Source organism: Acinonyx jubatus, chromosome B1 (assembly GCF_027475565.1).
Source record: "Acinonyx jubatus isolate Ajub_Pintada_27869175 chromosome B1, VMU_Ajub_asm_v1.0, whole genome shotgun sequence".
Taxonomy (NCBI): Eukaryota; Metazoa; Chordata; class Mammalia; order Carnivora; family Felidae; genus Acinonyx; species Acinonyx jubatus.
Window position 1 is genome coordinate 61,718,653 of NC_069382.1, and position 25,793 is coordinate 61,744,445.

A 25,793-nucleotide genomic window follows, 5' to 3' on the forward strand; every position below is an offset into this window, starting at 1 on the left:
GGCTCTTCTGGAGGTGGTGCCCTGCAGGAGTCCTCCCGTGAGAGGCAGGCACACCCTCAGATTTTACTGTCCTTTCCTGTCCTGGATGTCCTTTTGTCAAACGAGGGCAGCCTTGCTGTCCCAGGAGGCCACTGGCCTCAGGTGCAGTCGTAGATGCCCAGAGGAGCTCTGTTCACCACCTGCAGGTGATCACAGATGAGCTGGGCAGCCAGCTGTCCTCGGCAGCCCAGGGGTTGTGAAGCCAAGGTCAGCAATTCTCTTGGGCAGAAGGCAGACACAACTTTAAAGTGCCGATTCGTCCCTAGAGATGAGAAAACATTGTTTCATGTAACAAAAATTACCATTTGTTTGGTGGCCTTGCCCACTGCCACAGTTGAGGCAGCCATCAATTCTTCTCTCTACCCCCAGGATTCCACCTACACCCATGTCAACCAAAGAGGGGCTAAATGGGACTGTGGAGAATGTGTGGACTAGATCTCTTGACCCTGGGTGAGATTTCTCTGTAGTCACCTACTATCTGGGGGACCTGGGGAATGTTATACAATATCCTCATCTCTAATATCCTCACCTCTACTCAGGTAAACAAAGTATAAATCTCCACTTCAATCATTTCAATAGTCAAAAATCTATTGAAAGAACTTGGTATTTTTTGGCTTAAACCACAGACATTTCTGACAGCACTGGATTCATAATATATCAAAATTTTCTTTTCACTTGAGTTTCTCAACTGGAAGCTATATCCAACTCTGTACATAGTAGATGGGATTTGGACTAGATTAAATTTACTCTGAGGTCCCTGCCAACTTGGAAAACTAATTTTTCACATAATGCACAGAATGAAATTGGAGATCAGGAATTCAGTGTGAGAAAAAGCTGAGAAACACACACATACACACAATACTCTCTGAAGTGAATAGTGAGCTACCAAGTAGTGAGTACTTGTTAGGACAGGATCTTGAGAAGAGGGCATGGAGCTTTTTCTTTGAAGCTGTTACTGATTTCTCAAGGAGGCCAAAAGGCTGAGAAGTGACCTCCCTGCTGGATCACCTCACTCACCACTGCCACAACACCAGAGTCTGTACCATGATTTTTCTTTCAACTCTGATGTTGCAGATTAATGTGCATTTTGGAGATCTGCATTCCCCACAGATCTATAATCTCCATGTTATCCCCACGATGACTATATCTGCAAGTATCTCCTAAGTCCTAGGCTAAAGCTGTTGAATGACTAAGCTTGGCCAAGTTTCTGGGCCTCCCTTAAGAACTTAGTGACTTTGGCCAAACCTGCTTATACTCTCTGTGCATCTGTAAGCAGACAGTGAGATTAAGGAAGATCAAGTTTATACAGGACCTGAGTACTAGGGATCCTGGCCCCATAGCTCTCATCCCTCCATTCCCCACCTATTCACAAACCACCCCTCACTAAGATGCTGGAAAGGATTCCACACTGGGCTTCAGATCAGCACCTCTGGAGGCTTTGTCACACAGATATTGGGAACCTCTAGGACTGGCTGGGATCATGGTGTCTGTATTTTTAGCAGTATTTATATGACCTAGGACAAGGGTCATTGAATAAAATAAACCATAATACAAGAATGGTTCTTAACCTGAATCCTGAGGCACCTGGGTGGCTCAGTCAGTTAAGCATTGAGTCTTGGTTTTGGCTCAGGTCATTATCTCCCAGTTCATGAGTTCAAGCCTGGCCTCGGGCTCTGCACTGTCTGTTCAAAGCCTGCTTAGGATTTTCTCTCTCTCCCTCTCTCTGTCTCTGCCCCTCCCCCACCCCCCCACTTGTCTCTCTCTCTCAAAATAAATAAATAAACTTTAAAAAAGAATAACCTGAATCCAAGTTTGCTTTTCCTTAAGGTTTGATCTTAGGCACTATACAGAAGAGGCATCAGGACGCCACCAGTCTTATCATGCTCCAGCCTCCTGTACCTACGTTATACCATCTCTGGGCTTACCTGGAGCAGGTGACTATGGGAGGTCTGTGAGGCCGGTTTCTAAAAGAGTTCTCAGAAGACAGTTTTGCAGGAGATTGCTGGGTCAGTGATGTGACCATTGCATATATGTATATATCCTACTAGCAAGGTGGAGTCATGGAGACCCCACCCACCAAAGAGTGGTGGGTCCTCCCTCCAAGAGGGAGGGCAAGGTCTGGCCCAGGTGCCACCCTGGATAGAGGTAGGGAGATTATTACCTGTGATTAAATCAAGCCAGCAAGGACAATGTTAATTACATAGTCTAATTTGAATGTTTATTTATTTTTGAGAGAGACAAAGACAGAGTGTCAGCGGGGAGGGGCAGAGAGAGAGGGAGACACAGGATCCGAAGCAGGCTCCAGGCTCTGAGCTGTCAGCACAGAGCCTGACATAGGGTTTGAACTCACAAACCATGAGATCATGACCTGAGCTGAAGTTGGCACTCAACCAACTAAGCCAGCCAGGCGTCCCTAATTCTTCAACAAGTAACATTAAGAAATATTAAGAAAGAAAAAAAAAAAAAGAAATATTAAGAAAGAACCTGCTATGCTCCAGGAAGAGCATGTAGGCCAATGTAGATAGAGAGGAGAGATTGTTGAACAGGAAAGTCTGGTAAAGTTACTCTCTCCCACCACCAAAGCTTCTAAGGACTCCCATTTATTTCACAGACTAAAATACCTCAAATGGCCTATGTGACCCTACCAAGGCTGGTTTTTCTCCCTTTTCCCCACAACTCACCTCTCTGACCTCACTTAGACTCTCCTTGCACTCATTCTACTCCACTAACAGGCTTCAGTGTTGGCCCAGGTCCCTTCTGCCAATCCCTTCTCCGTAACATTTGCTCCAGCTGGTCTCTCTGCAATGCTCCACCACTGCTCTTCCCTCATGCAGAGTTCTGCTCTGATTCCATGTTCTCTAAAATGATTACACAGGGGTGCCTGGGTGGCTCAGTCTGTTAGGCGACCAACTTCAGCTCAGGTCATGATCTTGTGGTTTGTGAGTTCGAGTGAAGCATCAGGCCGTGCTGACAGCTCATAGCCTGAGGGCTGTTTCGGATTCTGTGTCTCCCTCTCTCTCCTCCCCTGCTCCTGCTCTTTCTCTTTCCTTCAAAAATAAACATTAAAGAAAAAATTTTAAATACCTACGCCGACCACCCAACTTCAGGTAGCTAACCCTCCCCCACCCACAGTACTCCCATGCTCTGTACCTACCTATCGAGCTTTATTAGCTTCTACCTTGCTTTATCAATGCTTTATATTTATTATTTGATTATCTGTTTCTTCTACTCTAGGAAGTACACTGCTCAAGGATAGGAATCTTAGTTTTTCTCACCTCGTACAATTTCAAATTGAAGATATCCATGATGGTTAATTTTATGTGTCACTTTGCTGGGCCTCAGTGCCGAATATGTGGTCAAACATTATTCTGGATGTTTCTCTGAGGGTGTTTTTGGATGAGATTGACATTTAAATTGGTGGACTTTTTAATGTGAGAGAGTCTCATTCAGTCTATTGAAGGGTGAATAGAGCAAAAGTCTGACCTACCGTGAGCCAAGAAAGAATTCTATCATGGGATGACCTTTGTACTTGAACTGCAGCATAGAATCTTCCCTGATCTCCAGGTTGCTGGTTTTAAAATCTGCCATGCCGGTGGTCATAGATTTGCCAGTCTCCATAATCATTTAAGCCAAGTCCTTAAGATAAATCTTTCTCTAAAAATACACATCTGTTTGGTTATTTCCCTGGAGAATCCTGACCAAGTATCTCACCACTCAGCAAAATAAATGGACAAAGCTCAAAACAGTAGGAATAGGGGTGCCCAGGTGGCTCAGTCAGTCGAGTATCCAACTCTTGATTTCGGCTCAGGTCATGATCTCACGGTTCGTTGAGTTTGAGTCCCACATCAGGCACTGAGCTGGAGGTGCGGAGCCTGCCTGAGATCCTCTCTCTCCTTTGCTCTATGCCCCCCTTAAAATAAATAAATGAACTCAAAAAAAAAAAAAAAAAACTAGGAATAAAAAAGGTCTTTAAAAATCATAAAACAATGGTAGCCAAAGTATCAAGAATCAGATGGTATGAGACTTCTCAAAAACAATAGTATGTTTTGAAAATTAGGTTATATGACTTCAAATGTAGCCATGTATATTTGGCTTAACTGTCACCTCAACATACATAGAATAAAATCGTTTTGAAATGTGCCAAATCACCCAAATTTTAAAACATAGAGAGGATGACACCCCAAATTTAAAGATAAAACAAGCAGGGAGACATGGGATTAAACCAAGGAATTCTAGAACAGAGGGCAATTCCCAGGATAGTGGGGAAAGAGACAGCTATACACATAGGCTACTTTGTTCAGATTGCAACATGAGATGCAGAATCATGTTCACTGGGACATAGATTACCTATGATCTATATAAATATGTGTAGGGAAAGGGTTTTTAAAGAGCAAAATCTCAGTATCTATAGTAATCAGTCATTTGTGTCAACTGGTAACAAACACAGTAAAGACAAGAAGGGAGCCTGGGTGTCCTAGTCAGTTAGGCATCTGACTTTTGATATTGGCTCAGGTCATCATCTCATGGTCTTGGGATTAGGGCTTCTGGGATCAGGGCTCTAAGCTCCGTGCTGGGCATGAAGTCTGCTTGGGATTCTCGCTCTCCTTCTCTCTCTCTGCCCCTCCTCTGCTGGCACTTACTCTCTTACACAAAAATAAATAAGTAAATTTAAAAGAAGAAAGAAAAAGAAAGAAAGAAAGAAAGAAAGAAAGAAAGAAAGAAAGAAAAGAAACAGAGAGAGGAGAATATGATTATTAAGAATTATGGAAGTAGGGACGCTTGGGTGGCTCAGTTGGTTAAGCATCCAACTTAGGCTCAGGTCATGATCTCAGTTTGTGAGCTCAAGCCCTACCTGGGGCTCTGTGCTGACAGCTGAGAGCCTGGAGCCTGCTCCGGATTCCGTGTCTCCTTCTCTCTGCCCCTCCCTCCACTTGTGCTCTGTCTCTAACGAAAATAATAAATGTAAAAAAAAAAAAAAAAAAAGAAACTTATTTAACTGTAAAGGAATGAGTATAATTAAAAGACATGTTGGGGCACCTGAGTGGCTCCGTCTGTTAGGCATCTGACTTCTGCTCAGGTCATGGTCTCACAGTTTGTGGGTTCAAGCCCCACATCAGGCTCTGTGCTGACAGCTCGGAGCCTGGAGCCTGCTTCAGATTCTGTGTCTCCCTCTCTCTCTGCCCCTCCCCTGCTCGCACTCTGTCTCTCTCTCTCTCAAAAATAAACAAACATTAAAAAGTAAAAAATAAAGACATTATAGGTAATTTCAACAGAAATATTTTATTAAATTTGTTAAGTAGCATAATCCTCAAATACTTTATCTTAGAAACTAAAAGCATCTATAAACATCTATAAAATTGGTGTTACTCTCATGTTTTATAGTTGCTTAAAATGAAGGAGAAAAATCTCTTCTGGTTTTCAGCAGTAAACCACAAGAATCCAGAATTGCTGAGACTAAATTTACTACTTATCCCTAGATACTGAAACAGCATTGTTTCTTTCCCAGGTACTTCATCTTTCATCATCTGTTACTGAAGAGATTTTAAGAGGTTCAGAATCTATTCCAACATAGAAATAGGGACAAACAGCTTCTGTAAAAGAATCATTAAAAGTATAGAGAAGAGATCTATCATTCATATTGTAAAAGGAAACCTCACCCAACTCATAGTCCAAAAAAATGCCAACCTTAGTGGGTCTTACTGTGGGCAGAAGCTGGCTTCTCTTAGGACCCAACATAACATAAATGCTTTCAATATATCTCCCAATTGCCCAGAACCCACCCTCAGCTACTGGCTGATTCCTCCAATTCCTAGGAAAACAGTCTTGACACACTCCCAAGGTCCACTTAGGCTTGTTTCCCACTATGACCTCCCAGTAATGCCGGCCAGAACTAAATCTCTTAGAACCCAGGACAGCAGGGCAGAGGTAAAATCTCCTTGGGTTATAACAAAGGTATTTTCTTCTCTTTCCATAATGCACAGTTTTTCTATCCTCAGAGACAATAAGCCGAGGGTGTGCTGTTTCAAGATCTAGAATCACATCTACTTGAAATGGCTTGATAATTTTGCCCAAGCCAGAGTATTGTGGACGAAGGCTAAGTCCGTATTTCTTTAATCGGAATAAAAAGAGCTCAGGACGTTTTAGGTTTTGATACCTGTGGTCGATACCTTTAACATGTGTCAGTAATTCCAGTTCCGATTGCCCACACTTGCACTCTACCTCCTTCAGCAGATGTTTTAAAGTGGAAACATGATCTGAAAATGTTATACGGTTGGCATTTAGTTTCGTTAAAATGTCCATCTCTTCATCTTTCATCTGCCTAAGAAGAGCCTCTTGCTGATTTTGCAGAAACAGTCGAAGTTGCTCAAATTCAGAAATGATTTCTTCTCTCCTATACTCTACCTTCTTTTTCAGTTCCACAATTTTGCTGGCTTGCAGAGAAATCACTTTTTCAACTCGTTCCACATTGTTCTGCAAGGGCTCAATGCTATATTCTAGAATTTTCCGGTGATAAGAGGCAGCTTTCTTAATGGGGCAAATGTAGTGTTTCTGGTGTTGAACAGAGAGGCTGCACTGTGTACATAAAACCTCTAGGTCCTTCCCGCAAAAAAGGGTCAGAAACTGATTGTGTTTCTCACACACGGAATATTCTTCCTGCCTTTTTCTCTTGCTCCTTCTGACCTGCAGTAGTTTAGCAATTTCAGTCAAATTACTGAGCTGGCGGTTGCTCCGTAAATTTTTGTTACGAAAGCAAAAACGGCAGACAGGACAGGGGAAGGTATCTTCTAGATCCTTCCACATCATGTTGATGCAGGAGCGACAGAAGTTGTGCCCACAGTTTATAGTCACTGGGTCTTTCAAGTAGTCCAGACAGATGGGGCAGTTAGACTCTTCCTGGAGGTGTACCAGGGCTGTTACAAACTCCATTGAGCAGAGAATGAAGGTGGTGGGTAAGATGTTCCCCTTGGCAAGTCCTGCCGTAAGCTCAAGACCCAGCGAGTAGATCTCCCCCAGACCTCGAAGCTTTAGGTTCCACTGGCCCAGCTTCTGATGGCAGCCACTGAAGTCTTGCGTAGTGTCCTGTCCTGTAGCTTGAGGGCAAGAAAGATTCAGTTTGCAGCTCTCTCACGGATTAACTCACCTAAATTTAAGATTAATGACTTTCTTCTTCAACAAAGTAGCCACGGGTCCAAGCAAGCAACCATTCATTCCTATGAGTGAGAAAAGTTTTCAATTATAAAATCTCCTAGACGTGCTATTACAATATAATAATTAATTTAGGCAAGAATCATCAATAACTGCAAAAACTATTAAGCGAAATTTCCTGGGTAATGATATATTCACAAAAATCTCAAAATATCACTGTTAACAATTATATGAAAAATAAGTGCCTTTATAATGCAGAATCCTAAAGAATACCTCCTGACCAATGAAGGGATAAACTGATGGCCTGCAATGAGAAAAACATCACTTACAGAGTATTTATGTTCCCCCTGCAAAAAAACAAAAAGCAATTCCTAAATTTAATCACAAAAATACAATCACTAAAATCCAAACCACAGAACGTTCCACAAGTCCATGGTCTTAAACTATACACAATGGCACTGAAGTTTCTTCTACGTTAAGAAACTAAAGTCACAAGTTAAATTTGTGATCTTAGCTTTCTAGAGTCTAGCTAGACATATACATTGCTCTAAAGTGGACAGAGCATGGCAAAAATATGAATATGGACTATTCATTAGACAACAGTAGCAAAAATCAAACTTCCTGAATTCAACAATTGCCTCATAGCTACATAAGAAGATATCCTACTCTTAGCAAATATGTACTTTAGTACTGAAGGAGTTGTGATCTTTGAATGTTACTCTTAAATATGACTTAAAAAAAGTGGTGGGCCTGGGTGGCTCAATCAGTTGAGCATCCAACTCTTCATTTCGGGTCAGGTTATGATCCCAGGGTTGTGGGATCGAGCCCCGTGTCGGGCTCCACTCTGAGTGTGGAGCCTGCTTAAGATTCTCTCTCCTTCAGCCTTTCCCCCCTTGCACTTTCTAAAAAAGAAAAAAAAAATGTGGGTGTCACGGTTTTGGTATCATGTGGGTGATGGGTGTGTCTATAATAAGGCAGCATGAAAGACACTCATTAGTGATGGAATGGGTTCTATAACTTGATTGTGGTGGCCACTATGTGAGTCTACATGTGATAAGTGGCATAAAACTAGACAGTCATTTGACCAAGATCAAATTCCTGGTTTTGATATAGTATGTGGAAACATGGGAATGTGGATGATAGATACATGAAACCTCTCTGTACTGTTTCTCAAAATTCCTGTGAATCTATTATTATTCTAAAGTGTTAAAGTTTTAGAAAAATCACCTTCAGGCTCATCTGGATGTTTAAATCAAAGGGAAGTTGTGTAGTTCATTTTGTAAAGCACTGGGACATATAATAAATCATTTATATCCCTTGCTTTTTATAGTCATTGATTTTCCTGTGTATTATTTGTGCATCATCTGCCACCTTTTAAGATATATGGACCTAGTACAGAAGCTTAACCTAGCCCAAGCTGTGTTCAGCTCAAGAGGATTATGGTACTACCCTTCTATCTGGTCAGCCTGCTTCCATTCTTGCATTCTGCATCCATTCGCAATTCAAGTAATAAGAACTTTCTTTGAATATACAACTCCTAACATCTCTTTCTAGTGCTTAAAATCTTCCAGCTTCTGAATGCACTTTAAATCCTCAACATGGTGGGGGCGCCTGGGTAGTTCAGCTGGTTAAGCATCTGACTTTGGCTCAGGTCATGATTTCACGGTTTGTGAGTTTGAGCCCTGAATCAAGATCTCTACGTTCAGCATAGAGCCTGCTTCAGATCCTCTGTCTCCCTCTCTTTCTGCCCCTTCCTTGCTTGCTCTCTCTCAAAAAAAAAATAAACTTAAAAAAAACTCTAAAAAAAATCCTCAACATGGTATGCAGAGCGCTGTAGGAGACCAAGAACATGGCTTTTTTTTTTTTTATGTTTATTTATTTTTGAGAGACAGAGAAAGAAAGAGCATGAGCATGGGAGGGGCAGAGAGAGGAGGAGACAATTTGAAGCAGGCTTCAGGCTCTGTCAGCACAGAGCCTGATGTGGGGCTCGAACCCACGAACCGCGAGATCATGACCTGAGCCGAAATCATACGGTTAACCGACTGAGCCATCCAGGCGCCCCAAGAACATGCTTGCTATAAAAGTGGATCCCCCAGAGGCACCTGGGTGGCTCAGTCGGTTGGGCGGCCAACTTCGGCTCAGGTCATGATCTCGCGGTCCGTGAGTTCGAGCTCCGCTTCGGGCTCTGTGCTGACAGCTCAGAGCCTGGAGCCTGTTTCGGATTCTGTGTCTCCCTCTCGCTGACCCTCCCCTGTTCATGCTCTGTCTCTCTCTGTCTCAAAAATAAATAAAAAATGTTAAAAAAAAATTTATAAAAGTGGATCCCCCAAACTCAGGGTTCTTTGGCTGTGTCACAAACCCACAGTGTACACAGCATCCAGCTGGCGAGACTTGGGAGAGATGGGAAACTGACACCAACCTGATGCTCATGCTATTGGCTGTGCCAGTAGTAACTGAGTCCTGTCTCTGACCCAGGAGTTGTGTCATCTGGCAGCAACCATGAAACATCAACAGGCTAACTTATTAGTTTCAAGTAGGGTAAAATGCTGAGCCTTGACACTTGAGAGTTAAAATCTTCAATTACAGCTGTGAAACTTAAATTTATGAGAATTGAACAGGCTTATCCAAAGTCATAATATTAAATGCTATCAACTACTAGCATACTAAGCCATTAAGCACACTACACTTTTCTGGGTGACATAAGAAATATATATTTGGCCTTTGTCCCAGGTTCCTGACATAGGGCTCTTAACACCCTTGGACTCACCCCATAGTGATAAGGATGCACTCTGTATGCTAATGAGCTGAGTGATGGTTAAGGACCCCTAGATAGCTGCAGAAGGGGGCAGGCCACCAAAAAGATCCAGGGATGATTAGTGGGTCAGAACCATCAGCCCTATCCTGTATCCTCCTGAGGAGAGGCACAGATGAGATCGAGGTAATCACCCAAGGCCAGTGATTTAATCAACCTTGTAAATGTAATGAGACCTAGATAAAAACCGGGTTGGAGAACTTTCGGGTTGGTGAATACATCTAAGCGCATGGGGGTGGCAGGCACTGCCTGACCAGAACACATGCTCAGTAAGTGCTATTGCGTAGAAAAGAGTGACCATAATGGGCCTAAGACTGCTTGCTGTCCTTAGAAAGGCCCTTGGCTTCTGTCTGAGAACTTGGATTTTGGAAGGGTTCCCATCCTTCTCTGATAACAATGGCTCACCAAGCCTAAAGTATCGGTGCAACTCATGTGGTTTATGCTAGCTACCAGCATTCCTTCTGATAATCTGGAAATTTGATACATCCTAAGAAGAGGCTGACCTCATGACCTGTTCCCAAAGAAAAAATAAGCATCTAAGAGCTTCCCTGATAGACAATTCACACGTTATCATAACTTGTTGCTAAAGGAATTAAATGAGTCCTATGTGACTTAACTGGGTAGGAACTGTTGGCTGTTTGCCATGGTCTCCTCCAGACTTCAACTCATGCACCTTTTCCTTTCGCTGATTTTGCTTTGTATCCATTCACTATAATCAGTCATAGCTGTGAGTACATTTTACTCTGAGCCTGAAGTCCTTGTAGCAATGTCTGAATGTAGGGTAGTCTTGGGAACCCATAGACATAAGTATTATTAGAAAATCTTATAAAGTTTCAAAGTGAAGAAAGCTCTTAGAAATCTGACCCAACTGCCTAGATATTTATTATATCATGTAATCTATTAAAGTATATACTGTAACACTGTCTTAGTCTAAAAACCACTATATATCTTATTGTTATTGTTAATATATCTTATTATTGTTTCCCCTTTAATGAGTAAAAAAGATGCTAACTGCTCATGGTGGTTTGGCAGAGAAAGTTTGAATAGATTCTAATTGTTTTAAATGTTTATTTATTTATTTTGAGAGAGAGAGCAAGTGCATGAGTGAGTGGGGGAGAGGTAGACAGAGAGGGAGAGAGAGAATCCCAAGCAGGCTCCATGCTGTCAGAAAAGAACCCGATGCAGGGCTTGATCTCATGACCAAGAAATCTTGACTTGAGCTGAAATCAAGAGTGAGATGCTTAACCAGGTGATCCATCCAGGCGCCCCAGATTTTAATTTTGAAGCAGCAAGGTATTATTACATTAAAAAAAATTTTTTTTATTATATTGCGATTGGAGGATAGCATGATATGCCATTCAAAAATATGCCTCTTTGGCATAAGGATGCCAAATCACAAGGATGATTTTGAGCTGATTATTTGGAGAAATAGCAGACACAGAAGCTCTGAAAACAGACCAGAAGCTACCCTTTTGAAAGGGCAATTTACAATAGAATGGGGGCCTGTGCCAAGAAGAGAACTATTACTAGACAACTTTTTCACCTGGGCGGGGCAAACTTCATTTACCAGATACTTTCTCTTTTCAGTGTCCTATGAATTGCCTTCCTCCCCTTTGAAGCCTTAGACCTATATCTCTTTCCTTAGTTCAGGATGAGCTGCCCACTTACACTCACGCTACCTTTTTTGAGTCTCATATCTTTGTGAATCTCCCTTATGTACAGATGGAGTACATAATTAAATTATTTTCTCCTGTTAATTTGCCTTTTATTACAGATGGGGTTTCAGCTAAGAACCTAGAGGGGTAGAGGGATAATTACTTTTCCTCTCCCACACAATAAAAAGAAACATAAAGTAGTGATAATGTGTCTTCAAGTTTTTCTGATATTCCAGTCTAACTTTTCATGAATAACACTGTCACGATGAGAATCCCTAATCTTTGTTTAAAATTCTGTATTTTGGGGCACCTGGCTGGCTCAGTCAGTTAAGTGTCAGACTTCGGCCCAAGTTTGGCCCAGGTAATGACCTCATGGTTCGTGAGTTTGAGCCCCACATTGGGTTCTCTACTGTCAGTACAGAGCCTGCTTCGGATCCTTTGCCTCTACGAGCTCTCTGCCCCTTCCTCGCTTTCTCTCTCTCTCCCTCTCAAAAATAATAAATATTAAAAAATAAATAAAATAAATAAGAGTATTTCAGGGGTGCCTGGGTGGCTCAGTTAATTAAGTGTTCAAACTCTTGATTTTGGCTCAGGTCATAATCGCAGGGTCGTGGGATCCCAGAGCCCTGTGTCAGGCTCTGCACTGAGCATCATTAAGACAGCCTGGGATTCTCTATCTCCCTCTCTCTCTCTGCCCCTACCCCACTTACACTCATGCGTCCTCTCTCTCAAAATAAACAAACATTAAAAATAAATAAGTAAATAAATAAAAAGAGTATTTCAGGGGCACCCGGGTGGCTCACTCAGTTGAGAGGCCAACTCTTGATCTTGGCTCAGGTCATGATCTCACAGTTCATGGGACTGAGCCGCGAGTAAGGCTTTACACTGATATGCGAGCCTACTTGGGATTCTCTCTCCCTCTTTCTCTGCCCCTTCCCCACTCATGCTTTCGCTCTCTCAAAAATAAACATGAAAAAAAGGTTTTTTTTCCCCCTGTGAGCACAAGCGGGGAGAAGCAGACAGAGGGAGACACAGAATCTGAAGCAGGCTCCAGGCTCTGAACTGTCAGCACAGAGCCTGACTCGGGGCTGGAACCCACGTACCGTGAGGTCATGACCTGAGCCGAAGTCGAACCCCTAACCCACGGAGCCACCCAGGTGCCCCTGAAAAAAAAAATTTAAGAGTATTTCATTTAACATTTATTTTTGAAGGGGAGAGAGACAGAAGGTGAGTGGAGGAGGGGCAGAGAGAGAGGAAAATACTGAATCGGAAGCAGCCTCCAGGCTCTGAGCTGTCAGTCAGCCCAGAGCCCGGCACAGGGCTCAAACTCATGATCCGTGAGATCATGACCTGAGCTTAAGTCGGTAAGCGGATTTCATTTAAAATAAAAAGGAGGTGGGTGGTGTTCCTGCACAGATCTAGATTCCCAGTGGGTCCTCCCCTTTGCACATACTTATGTACTCTAACTCCCCTTCCAGACTGAAGCCATGAGATGAAATAAACACCTTTGGGGCCATTTTCCTAGTGCAAGCTACAAACAGCCTGCTATTGTGACTGCTGCCTTCTACGCTATCCCTTCAATCAGTTCCATAACTCTACAGCAAGCCTCTTTCATTACTTGTATGAATAATAAGACTTAGAGGGCACCAACATCTGGGGCATACTCTCATTTCCTGGCTCCACACATCTTTCGGTCATAGCACAGATCATACTTGTGGTTTTACACTCTTTTTTTGTTAATGACATGGGAGCCTATGGTTCATGGTCTGAATTCTTCTCTATTTTTTCTCAAAGCTGTATTACCTTCCCTAATTCTTGTGGCTGCTGAAAAATATTGGCTAGTATGAACTCAATAAAAAAAAAAATGTTAGGCTAATAAACTAAATTTGTAGTAGATCCTCAGCTCTCAAGATTCGATCCCTGCGACTTGAAATGATGTTTAACATACCAGAGCCTCACCTTACAGTTAAAAAAAAGGAAAATTCCGTACCTCCAAGGCCTACAAATGAGGAGCAAAGGATGACACTGACTACATCAGGGAGGTGCTGGTACTGTGGGTTGGAGGTTCTTACCTTCACACCCCAACAATCCTTCTTTGGAGATCACTGGCCACTTTGCAACTTGAAAACTGTCGTCCCGATAAAAATCTCATGTAACGCAGTCATACCACCTCCATTACGACTACATGGATTTAAGCTGAGGCAGGCCCAGGATCCTGTATTTCTTTAAAAAAAAAAAAAAATTGGGGGGGGGGGGACAGGGGGCACTTGTAAGGAGATTCCTGTAGTTCTCAAAGAGTCTTGCAAGAATCTGAGAGACCCAGTCGTGCACAAGCACCCCCACATATGGAGCCTAGAAGAGGCCCAGGAAGCCCTTGCTCAGCTAAGCCTCAGGATGAAAGGCCCTTCCTGCTTACCTGCAGCAAGCGGTTCAGCGGCTCAAGCAAGGCGCTGCGCACTCGCACTCGGTTCAAAGACAAGCTGGCCACAGATTAACGACCCCAACATCCCCCCCGCAGAGCGCGGTTTCCTGGGTCAGAGACTCACATTTGTTCCGTGCTGTGATTGGCCTGTTCTCCCGGAAGTGGTGGCAGCTATGGGCCTGCGCATGTGCATGCTCAATGGCCCTGCTGGAGGGGGAGAATGGGAAGAGATCCTGAGGGTAGCTGGGGGTTGTAAGGCTAAGTGATTAAAGGCATTAGTCCCAATTTAACTCGAGTTGCTAATATTTATATTCCTGTGACAAACTTGAGAGCCAAAATAAGGCCAAACCATACAGCAGGCGGTTTTTAAAATCTTCGATACCCCACCCTCCTCCCAGACTGTGAAGGAGTGAGGAGTTCTGCTGTAACCACTTCATCTAGTGTGGGATTACTGAGATTACTTGTCGTAGGTGAGGGTGTAGTTAGTGTTGAAAAAACAATCCTCTTTGGATCAATTTGCATCTCAGTGAGTGCTTGGGTGGGTCTGTCCCACCCTGTAGGAGGATTATGCCCCACCAACTCAGGCTCACCCAGGTCCCTCCTTGAAGTTCGTCTTAAGGTGAATTAGTTGGACAACTTGATAAAGTCTTCAAGGCTGAAGGATCAGTAACTAAGTACTTCTGAACTCATAAATTAGCACCCAAGTGGGACCGAAAGAGGTATTTGCAGAAGAAATAATAAAGTTAAGGTATTACTTTCAATTGAAATCAGGCGGCTGGATTCTCAGACGAATAGCCTACTGTCATGTGGTCATCATCCAGATGTCCCACATATACTTCTCATATATATTTTTGGTCTTTGTGCATGGTTTCTGTCTCACAGCCCCTAAAACACTTGTACCTTTGCGGGTGATAAGAGTAATGGAAGTATCTTCTGTTGTAATGCTTAGTCTCTTGTCTTCAGTTCCTTCAGTGTGTAAAGGTGAAATGGGTGTTTTGTTATTCATAACAAGCTCAACCATAACTGATTTTATGGCAGCGAGGTGACTTTTAGAAATTCCCTAAAGATCTTGGGGTGGGAGGGCTGGTTGCCAGAGGAACTGACCAAGAATGGAGGGTTGGAATATACAGTCCCACCCCTGATTTCTGGCGATGGGGGGAGAGGCTGGAGGGTGAATCAGTCACCAATGACCAATAATCGCGAAGCAGTGAAGCTTCCACAAAAACCCAAAAAAGGAGGGGAGTTTGGAAAGCTTGCAGGTTGGTAAGCCAGAGGTTCACCAGCCACCATGCTGGGCCCCAAACTCTGAAAGGACAGAAGCTCTTTTGGAATCTTGCCCTATTCATCCCTTCATTGGCTGTTGATTTGTATCTTTCAGTAGCCTTTAGATATAAACCAGTGAGTAAATACATATAAACCAGTGAGTATTTTTAGCTAACAAGTTGAAGAAAACATATTGGGGGCATAGCAATGGAGGGGAAAGCACACCCTAAAGCTCTCCAAAGAACATTTATTACATTTTTAATATTTCCCATTTAGACATTTACCCAAGTGTGCAACACATTTTAAAACAGAATGAACTATATGTGAGGACATGGACTACCTCCTAGATAAAATATTCAAAGAAAAATTTACAGAATACACAGGATGCTCCCATTTCTTAAATACATATACCCAAACTCATGCAATATATATTCTCATATGAGTAGGTTATTTGGAAGGTTTGCACAAGAAGCTGTTCCAGGTAATGTCCAGATTCTAGGGAATGGACTAGAACACATGAAGTCACTGTGTAGCCATTTTCACACATGAATTATTTTCATGACATTCAGTAGACAATTTTAATTTTAAAGAAGTTTCACAGCAATATTTTTGGGTGCAGGTATTTGTGTTCCTGATTAAAGGAAAATCTTTTCACTCTGTTATGTGCTTTCTTCATGAGGTCAATAATGCTTGTTTTGTTCTTAGTTTTTTCCTCACTTTTTGTGATGTTAGTAGGCATACTGGTCATTGCCTAAACTTTTTAATAAATTTGCGATTGTAAAATAATAATGGTTTCTGCTTTTTTATTTATTTTTATCTTATCTTATTTTATTTTATTTTACTTTACTTTATTTTATTTTATTTTATTTTATTTTATTTTATTTTATTTTATTTTATTTTATTTTATTTTATTTTATTTTATTATTTTTAGGTTGGCTCCATGCCCAATATGGGGCTTGAATTGATCACAACCCTGAGATCAAGAGTCAGATGTTCTACCAACTGAGCCAGCCAGGTGCTCCTGCCTTATTTTATTTTACTAAATGTTTATTTATGTATTTTGAGAGAGAGAGAGAGAGAGCACATGAGCAGGGGATGGGCAGAGAGAGGGAGACAGAAAATCCCAAGCAGACTCCACGCTGTCAGCACACAGCCCAGCCCGGGGCTCAAACTCACACACTCTGAGATCATGACCTGAGCCAAAATCAAGAGTTGGAGACTTAATCGACTGAGTTACCCAGGTGCCCTGCCCCTACCTTATTTTAAAAACTAGTGGAATATATCTTTGGTAGTAACTTTCCTTATTATTTGACCAACATGAAGTGCTGTTCATGTCACGAAGGAAGAATAAATGTTTCACTGGACATCCTTTAAAATTTTTTTTTAATGTTTATTTATTTTTGACAGAGAGAGAGAGTGAGAGACAGATCATGGGGGGGGGGGGGTGCGTTGGGCAGAGAGAGTCAGAGACACAGAATCCAAAACAGGCTCCAGGCTCTGAGCTGTCAGCACAGAGCCTGACATGGGGCTCGAACTCACAGACAGTGAGATCCTGATCTGAGCTGAAGTCAGACGCTCAACTGACTGAGCCACCCAGGTGCCCATGAGCATCCTTTTAAAAAGGGAATATCTTGAAGACATCCAGGTGGCCAACCGACACATGAAAAAATGCTCAACATCACTCATCATCAGGGAAATACAAATCAAAACCACAATGAGATACCACCTTACACCTCTCAGAATGGCTCACATTAACAACTCAGACAACAACAGATGTGGATGTGGACAACAGCAGGGATGTGGAGAAAGAGGCTCTCTTACACTGCTGATGGGAATGCAAGCTGGTGTAGCCACTCTGGAAAACAGTATGCAGGTTCCTCAAAAAATTAAAAACAGAACTACCTTAGCAATTGCACTATTAGGTATTTATCCAAGGGATACAGGCATGCTGTTTTGAAGGGGCACATGCACCCAATGTTTATAGTAGCACTATCCACAATAGCCAAAGTATGGAAAGGGCACAAATGTCCATCAATGGATGAATGGATAAAGAGGTAGTATATACATACCATGGAGTATTACTCGGCAATCAAAAAGAATGAAATCTTGCCATTTGCAACTACGTGGATGGAACCAGAGGGTATTATGCTAAGCGAAATTAGAGAAAGACAAATATATGACTTCACTCATATGAGGACTTTAAGACACAGAATAGATAAACACAAGGGAAGGGAAGCAAAAGTAATATAAAAACAGGGAGGGGGACAAAAACATAAGAGAGTCTCACATATGGAGAACAAACAGAGGGTTACTAGAGGGACTGTGGGAAGGGGGATGGGCTAAATGGGTAAGGGACATTAAGGAATCTACCCTTGAAATCATTGTTGCACTATATGCTAACTAACTTGGATGTACATTTAAAAAATAAAATAAAAATAAATAAATAAAAGTAAAAAGGGAATATCTTGTCCCTAGGAACAATATAGTACTTGCAATTTGGGTTCTTTTCTGACCAACAGGACTCCATAGTGACCTTCAATTCATGTGGGCCAGTGAATACAGGAAGATTAGTTATCTGGAGATCTGTGGCTTTTCTTGGGAAGATTCCTCTGGAAATAAAGGAAAAGAGCAGAACCAAACTTCAGGGACTATAGCTTACTATGTACTGATTTCAAAAGGAGAAGTTGAGGATTCACCAGCTTCTCGTTTTTCCTTAGCTCCTGGAGAACCAGCCCCACCCCACCAGCCCCTGACGTTTTTGAAAATGTTTTCCAGTTTGTTGTGAAATAATTGACATACATCACTGTGTAAGTTTAAAGTATACAGCATGAGGTTTGATTCACATATATTGTGAAATCAGTCCTTTTTTAAGATGGAAACCTCAGAAAGAAACCCACTCTGCACAATGACCTATAAAGCCAACCCGCGCAGCTCCAAGCAGAGGCCAGCTGCCCCATCTGCCTGGATTATCTGAGAGACCCAATGACCCTTGACCACAGGCACGACTTCTGTGGCTCCTGCATCCACTGGTGCTGGGAAGACCTATAAGACATGTCCCCTGTTTCATCTGTCTCCACCACTGCCCTGACAGGGACTTAAAGAGGAACACCCACTTTTGTCCCATGTATGACATTGTTAAGCAGCTTCCCATCACAAGGAACAAAAGGGAAGAGAGACTAAGCGGAAAGAGTTAGGGGTCCCTGGAAAAAGAAAGAGGAGACTTGGCTTTGAGACCTAAGAAAGGACATTTTAGGTCCCCGGCCATTGTATGATCTTTGCCTGACTTGCTCTAGCACACTTCTTGCAGAACTTCCTAGGAGGTGTCGGAATTACAAAGAAATGCAAAAACCTCAGTAGTTAAGGATTTTAAGGGAACAAAGAAAATGCAAAAACAGTCTCTACCTAGCTGGGAAATAACCTAACCGTAACAGAGATGATAAATCAATGGTAAAAACTCCCAGTGCAGTTTCAAAAGCAAAGACTTATCTAACACATGTTCTTGGGTCGTTTTTTGCAGGACTTAACCCCCTTTGAACACTCAAATACCAGACTAACTGGAGCAGAGAATTGATGACGCTGACCCTCGCTGGCCCTTGTAACTTCAATCAGCTAGGACCTGGACTCTGTCAATTTAGGATGTCTTTTGCCCCAATCCTTTCTTTCTTTTTTTTTTTTTTTAAGCTTATTTTTATTTATTTTGAGAGAGAGATAGAGAGCAACAGGGGGAAGACTTTTGCCCAACTTCTATACGGAACTCTCCTTTGCCCAGCCCCTTCATGAATATGCATGCACCCCTAACTTAAAACTTCCCTAATTTTGTTGTTTGGGGAAACACGGCTTTGGGAAACATCCCTGGTGTTCCCTTGTTGCAAGTAAAACCCTTTCTTTTCCTTATCCTTTGGCTTGTTTGTGTCTTTTGGCTCAATACCCACCAAGAGGCAAACCCAGTTTCCACTAACAAAACCCTTGTGTGAGAAGTGCAGATTCTGGCTCTGTTCTGTGAGAAGGATCTGGAGCTATTGTGTCCCCAGTGCAGGGTCTCCTCTGACCTCCAGGACCACACCCTGACACCCACTGAGCAAGCTGCAGCTGGTTACAAGGCAGCAGTTCAAAGGCTACAGTGAGCCCTTGAAGAAGCAGGTTGAAAATGTTGAAAGGCAGTTAGAAATCCAAGTCTCAAAAGTACTTGCCTTAAGGTGGAAGGTGAAAAAGTAGAGGGGGGAATTACACTCTGAATATGAAGAACTACAGCATTTTACTGGAAGAGGAATAGGATGCCCTTTTTTAAAAATTATTTTTGATGGAACAGAAGGATCTTGAAGAATAACTAATTGAAAACAAAGGCCATTATTCAGATCATAGTTCCAATCCTAAAAGAAAAACAAAACAAAACAAAACAACAACTGCCAGAGTCCAGCTCCAGCAGGTCCAGGGGTTCCCAAAGGATGAATGGCGTCGGCGAAAATAACAAATAACAAAATAACAAAAATAACAAAATAACAGCTTGTTAGACTGGCCGCTTTATTGTGGCAAACGTGGCATTATATTTGTTAGCAATTTCCTTGTAGCGTGCGTCATCTATGTTTCTCGGCTTTACCTAATTCTAAAAATGTTCCTTTGTGCAATCACCCATTAAGGAACATCATGGTTATTTTCTTGTAACGTTCTCTCCTGCGCTTTGCTTATTGATTAATTTCTTCATATTACTTTCATTATGTGTCTACATTTATTTATAGTTTATAAAGCATTTGCTTCACTATTTTCATGAAAGGTCATCTAACTCTTAACACCTCAAGTGGAACATTTACAGAGACATGACTTCTTAATTGTTCCTTTGAGCCATTTGCGGTACAAGGACCAAAAGTATTCCCTTTGGTCCGGGGTGCTGGGAGGGAGCCAAGAGGGCCCTGGGAACCCAGCCTTATGCGCTCCCAGAGAGACAATGTATACCTAGGAACTAATGAACCATTCTGTACCCTAACCCACCAGGTCCAGTTACCATCTTGAAAGCCTCCTGGGAGCCAAGTGGGCCTAGGGGTTGGAGTAACTTTTATCCATAGATACATTCCTTTGTTGCCAGAATGGGGATTTTGAACCCATTAGACCCCCTCCTTGGCTGGGAAATATATGGGGCTATCCTTCCTTTAGGTAGGGGACGGGCAGGCAGGGGTGGCACCAGTTGGATATAAGGTTTCTTTTTTGTCCTGGGGGTCATCCCCAGAAAATATCCCCGAGTTTGCCCCCATGGGTTTATTTTGAATCATCAATGCCAATTGGACCACGGGGATGGCCATGATAAGTAAGAGAAGGGATACCAGTAGCTTCCCATTCGGAGGGTTGCTCTGCGTTGCCTTTCCGCCAACCACTCAGGCTGTGCCATCAGGAAGTCTGGATGGATCGGCTCCTGGCAAACAACAATGCTATGTGAAACAGCAAAGAAGTGTGTCCAGGCAGACTTATATTTACTGATAGGTATTGGACATATACATACATAACAGACATAAAAACCTAAAAACTCCAGAAGTTTTTTTATATTAATTAAAGAGAGTTATTATCTCTTTCACATTTTTGTCCTGCAAAAAAATTATCAACACATTAAGGTGGTTTTAACACTAGATCCTAAAACTGCCCATCCAGACTTATGTCAGAAGACAAAACAAGTACGAAATATGGAAAGACACAAACTTTCCATATAATCCCAACACATCTACTTTTTACCCTATTGTCCTGAATTTTGGAGGGTTTGATGCTGACGGGCAGATAGAAAGAGGCCCTATGGATTTTCCGTAGGTTTGTTCAGACTCTTCTTCGGAAATGCTTTTGCAGAAGTGCCTGGGTGCTTAAGTGAGTTAAGCATCTGACTTTGATTCAGCTCATGATCTCACGGTTTGTGAGTTGGAGCCCTGCATCAGTCTCTGTTCTGACAGCTCAGAGCCTGGAGCCCACTTCAGATTCTGTGTCTCCCTCTCTCTCTGCCCCTCCCCCACTCATGCTCTGTCTCTCTCTCTCTCTCTCAAAAATAAATAAATGAACATTTAAAAAAAATGCTTTTACATCCTTATCACCAAAGAGATACTGCTGGCAAACTCAGGATTTAAGTGGGTGATGGGGTCCAAAACACATGGACTGGCTTTTTCTGGATCATGAGTTGGAGAGGTCTCATTTTTTAATATGAGTAATATAGGTCTTATATTTATACCTTCACCGATACTTTCACACAAAAACTTTGGCCTGACATCTCTATTGGACCTACTTCAAACTCTCTTACTATCTGTCAAATCACAGATGAGTTGTGAACTCATTGGAACCCTGTATGTTGTTATATTTTCTTTCTGTACTATGGAATATCCTTAAGATAATGTATAATCTCTGTTATGTTTTGGGTAACATGATTTCAAGAGTTAGTGTTTTATGTTTTCAACATCAAGAGAGTCACTTTTTATTCTTCTATATCAATAACTAATGAGAATATAGAATTTGTGTTGTTTCATGGAAATGACAAGGGAATCAACTAGAAATTGCAATTTTGCAGTTCTAAAAGCAAAGACTTCAAACTGAGCATGTTTTATTTACCATTCACGTTTTATCAATGCCAGTAAATGTACTTTATGACTTCACCTCATGTTATATATACACGTGTCCTGTAAATTCAACAGTTTGTTAAGTGTCTTAGAAGTCCATGTTGACAATGGTTGGAAGACACACATTTAGGCAGAAGTCTTCAGCCTTCTGCTTTGTTGGAGAAGTGGAAATCAGGAGGAACTTGGAAGTGTTTAGACCATTATTTAAAAACTCATTTCGTATAGAAGAATTCCAGAAAGAGATGAAGAGGGTGTATTTCACGAAATGGAAATTGAATCAGTCGTATGGGATCCTCCAAAAAGGGCTGACAAAATTCTCTTTTCACACAATAAACCAAGACAGAACTGAGTAGCTAAGTTTAATAACTAAGACATTTGCAGAGTTGGGTGACTAATCTTCCTAACTAATTCATAGGTGTCAAATTTACACTCTAGCAAAATTTATAAAATTTGAGTAAAAGAAAAATTATAATGCTGTTTTTCTCCTGAAATTTACTCATTTAAATTGCATACATTTTTATATCATATTATATTTATTATATTATATTATATTATATTATATTATATTATATTATATTATATTTATTATGAGAGTGAGAGCAAGGAAGCAAGGAAGAGGGGCAGAGGGAGAGAGAGAGAGAGAGAGAGAGAGAATCTTAAGCAGTTCCCATACCCAGCATGGAGCCCAATGCAAGGTTTGATCCCACAATCCTGGGATCATGACCTGAGCCAAAATCAAGAGTTGGATGCTCAACCTACTGAGCCACCCAGATACCCCAAAATGGCATATATTTTAGTGTTCAGTCTACTTGTCTCATATTTCATACTACATGAACCAGTGATTAACTCATAATAATTATATCTTAAATTATGGAATAGATGTGTGTGCTGTTTTACTACTCTTAACTCTGTTATTTTAGGAAAGCAAAGGATAAAGGTTTTGAGAACTCATTTTATAAAAATATAATTAATTTCTCTAGTAGTCAGCATTTTAATCATATTTTCCCCCAGTTTTTAAGATATAATTGATTTATAGTCTATATAAGTTTAAGGTATTCAACATAATTTACATATATTATGTAAATATATTACATATATTATGAACTGATTACCATGGTAAGTTTAGTTAATATCTATCATCTCATAGACACCAAAAAAAAAAACCCAACATTTTTTTTCTTGTGATGAGAGCTCTTAGCATCAACTCTCTCTTAACTCTCAAATATATCATACAGCCGTGTCAGCTATAGTCATCAGGATGCACATTTCATCTCCAGCACTTATGTATCTTATAAGTTTGTACCTTTGACCACCTTCCTCCACCTTCCTCCCTCCCTGCCACCCCCTCTCTGGTAACTACAAGTCTGATCTTGTTTTCTATGTGTTTGGATTTTTTTTTTTTTTTGGTTAAGATTTCACTTGTAAATGAGATCCTATAGTATTTGCCTTTCTCCATCTGATTTATTTCAGACACAGCGTAATGCTCTCAAGTTTCATCCATGTTGTCACAAATGTGTCACATGTGATACAAATGTCACTAAATCTTTTTTTAGTGACTGGATAATATTCCGTTGTGTGTGTGTGTGTGTGTGTGTGTGTGTGTGTGTGTGTATCCAGGAAGGGACTGCCTCTCCTTTGGTTACTTAATCCCTAGAGAGAACAAACAATTTGCCTGAGACTCTGGCTTTGATATGTAAACCAACCACTTCTGAGACCAGTCCAGCATCAAGCCTGCTTTTATTAGGGCTCTTGAAGCTCTGAACACTGCCCCTGAAATCACCCCAGGTACTGGACAAAGAGAAACCACCCCTATCCGAAGGCACCAATCCTAAACCTGTTCATCTGCCTCACCCATTCATTCCCTTGAAAACTCCAATAAAGGCTCAAGCCTAGGCTTTTTCTATTGCCTCCTGACTAACCCTGGTAATTCCTGCATGACTCTGCATGATGTGGTATGCCCTCTCCTCTTGACAAATGTAAATAATAAACTATCTTTTCAATGGTAGCTGTTTCCTGATGGAAACAACAGTTGGCCTCATGTGTTGGCCATACGTGAGTAAAGTCAAAGCTTTCCATTTTTCTCAATGTAACAGCCCTGGCCAGAGTCAGATGTACCCAGAATATACTGGGGTAGGGTGGGGGCAGTCATTTCACTGATGAATGCGAATATCTCTTTAACTCTGACTGGGAATAATATATTCAATAGAAAAGAAGAAGTAATCTCTAAGGGAAAGAATGGACACATTCTACCAAATTAATTTTTTTTCATAAAAAATATATGTATGAAGACTAAACAGGGAAGCTATAAATCAAAGATGATATCAGCAGTGTATATGATTAAAGATTCATTTCTAGAACTTTTTTTTAATGTTTTATTTATTTTTGAGACAGAGAGAGACAGAGCATGAGCGGGGGAAGGGCAGAGAGAGAGGGAGACACAGAATCCGAAGCAGGCTCCAGGCTCTGAGCTGTCAGCACAGAGCCCGACGCGGGGCTTGAACCCATGAACCGTGAGATCATGACTTGAGCCGAAGTCGGACGCTCAACCGACTGAGCCACCCAGGCGCCCCAATTTCTAGAACATTTCAAAATTTTTTATTGGTCTATGAGAAAAAGAAAACCTATTATAGATTGAACATGTGTTTCTCCCCAAAATTCAAATGTTGAGTCCTTACTTGGAATATGATGGTACTTGGAGGTGGGGCTTTTGGAAGTTAATTAGGTTTAGATAAGGTCATGATGGTGAAGCCCTCACAATGGGATTAGTCCTCCAATAAGAGGAGGGAAACCTGTTGCACTTGGAAAGGCCATTTGCACAGAGAGTGAGAAGGTGGCCATCACCAAGCCAGGAAGAGGGCCCTCCCTAAAACCAGAGCATGTTAGCACCCTGATCTCAGATTTCTAGCTTCCAGAACTATGAGAAGTAAATGCGTAAGCCATCTGGCATATGGTATTTTGTTATAGCAGCTGGAGCTAAGACAAAACCTGATATAAAAATGGGCATATTATAGAAGGTATATCAGAGTAGAGAAATCATTAATACTTCACACACAAAAAAAGACAATGAAGTTTATTAGTAATCAGGAGATTATAATTTAAAACTGCAGTGTGACAGAGGACGTGCGGGGCACCCACTTTGGCCGCCTCTCTGGCTCCCTCGGTGTCTGACCGTGTGTTTAGTCCTGCACCCTGGGGAAGCGGGACAATTGGGTGGCCTGTATGAACCCGATAGCAGTGGCCAGATCAGGGATCCAATCCAGTCTTCAGGGCCAACAATCCAAGATTATCTGAATCGATCAAGGCCTACCTGGGAAGAAGTAAAAGAACAGCTGGAGGGATACCTGGGTGGCTCAGTCAGTTAAGCATCTGACTTCGGCTCGGGTCATGATCTCACAGTTCGTGAGTTCAGGTTCCGCATCCAGTTCTCTGCTGACAGCTTAGAGCCTGGAGCCTGCTTCAGACTCTGTGTCTTCCTCTCTCTCTGCCTCTCCCCGATTTGTGTGTGTGCGCGTGTGCTCTGTCTGTCTCTCTCTTTCTCAAAAATAAATATTAAAAAAATGAAAAGAAAAGAACAGCTAGAGAGGAAAAAGAAAGGCCCTAAGGCATTGGCTGAATTTGAAGAAAAAATGAATGAGAACTTGAAGAAAGAACTAGAAAAACACAGGGAAAAATTATTAAGTGGCAGTGAGAGCTCATCCAAAAACAGAAAAAGAAAAAAGAAAAGAAGAAATCTGGCAGGTACTCGTCGTCTTCTTCACCAAGCTCTGATTCTTCCAGCAGTTCTTCAGATGCTGAAGATGAGGATGAAAAACAAGGAGAAAGAAAAAAGAAGAACCATTCCCGTAAATCTTCTGAAAGCTCCGTGTCAGAAATGG

At 41.7% G+C, this 25,793-nt stretch overlaps 1 protein-coding gene across 3 annotated transcripts in view; it reads right to left on the minus strand.

Annotated features, from left to right (window-relative positions):
• Positions 1–5,300: 5,300 nt before the first annotated feature.
• LOC106967494 (tripartite motif-containing protein 60-like) overlaps positions 5,301–25,793 on the minus strand; it is a 37,122-nt gene continuing 16,629 nt past the window's right edge. For 2 of the 3 annotated variants that reach the window (XM_053216749.1, XM_027068447.2), the window contains exons 3-5: positions 14,199–17,946; positions 13,725–13,875; positions 5,301–7,250 (exon numbers count right to left, since the gene is read on the minus strand). In XM_053216749.1, coding sequence (XP_053072724.1) covers positions 5,551–6,966 — 1,416 coding nt within the window. In that variant the 5' untranslated portion in view covers positions 6,967–7,250; positions 13,725–13,875; positions 14,199–17,946 and the 3' untranslated portion in view covers positions 5,301–5,550. Of the gene's footprint in view, positions 7,251–13,724; positions 13,876–14,068; positions 17,947–25,793 lie in introns of those variants that run through there. The other variant, XM_027068439.2, reaches the window with a different exon arrangement.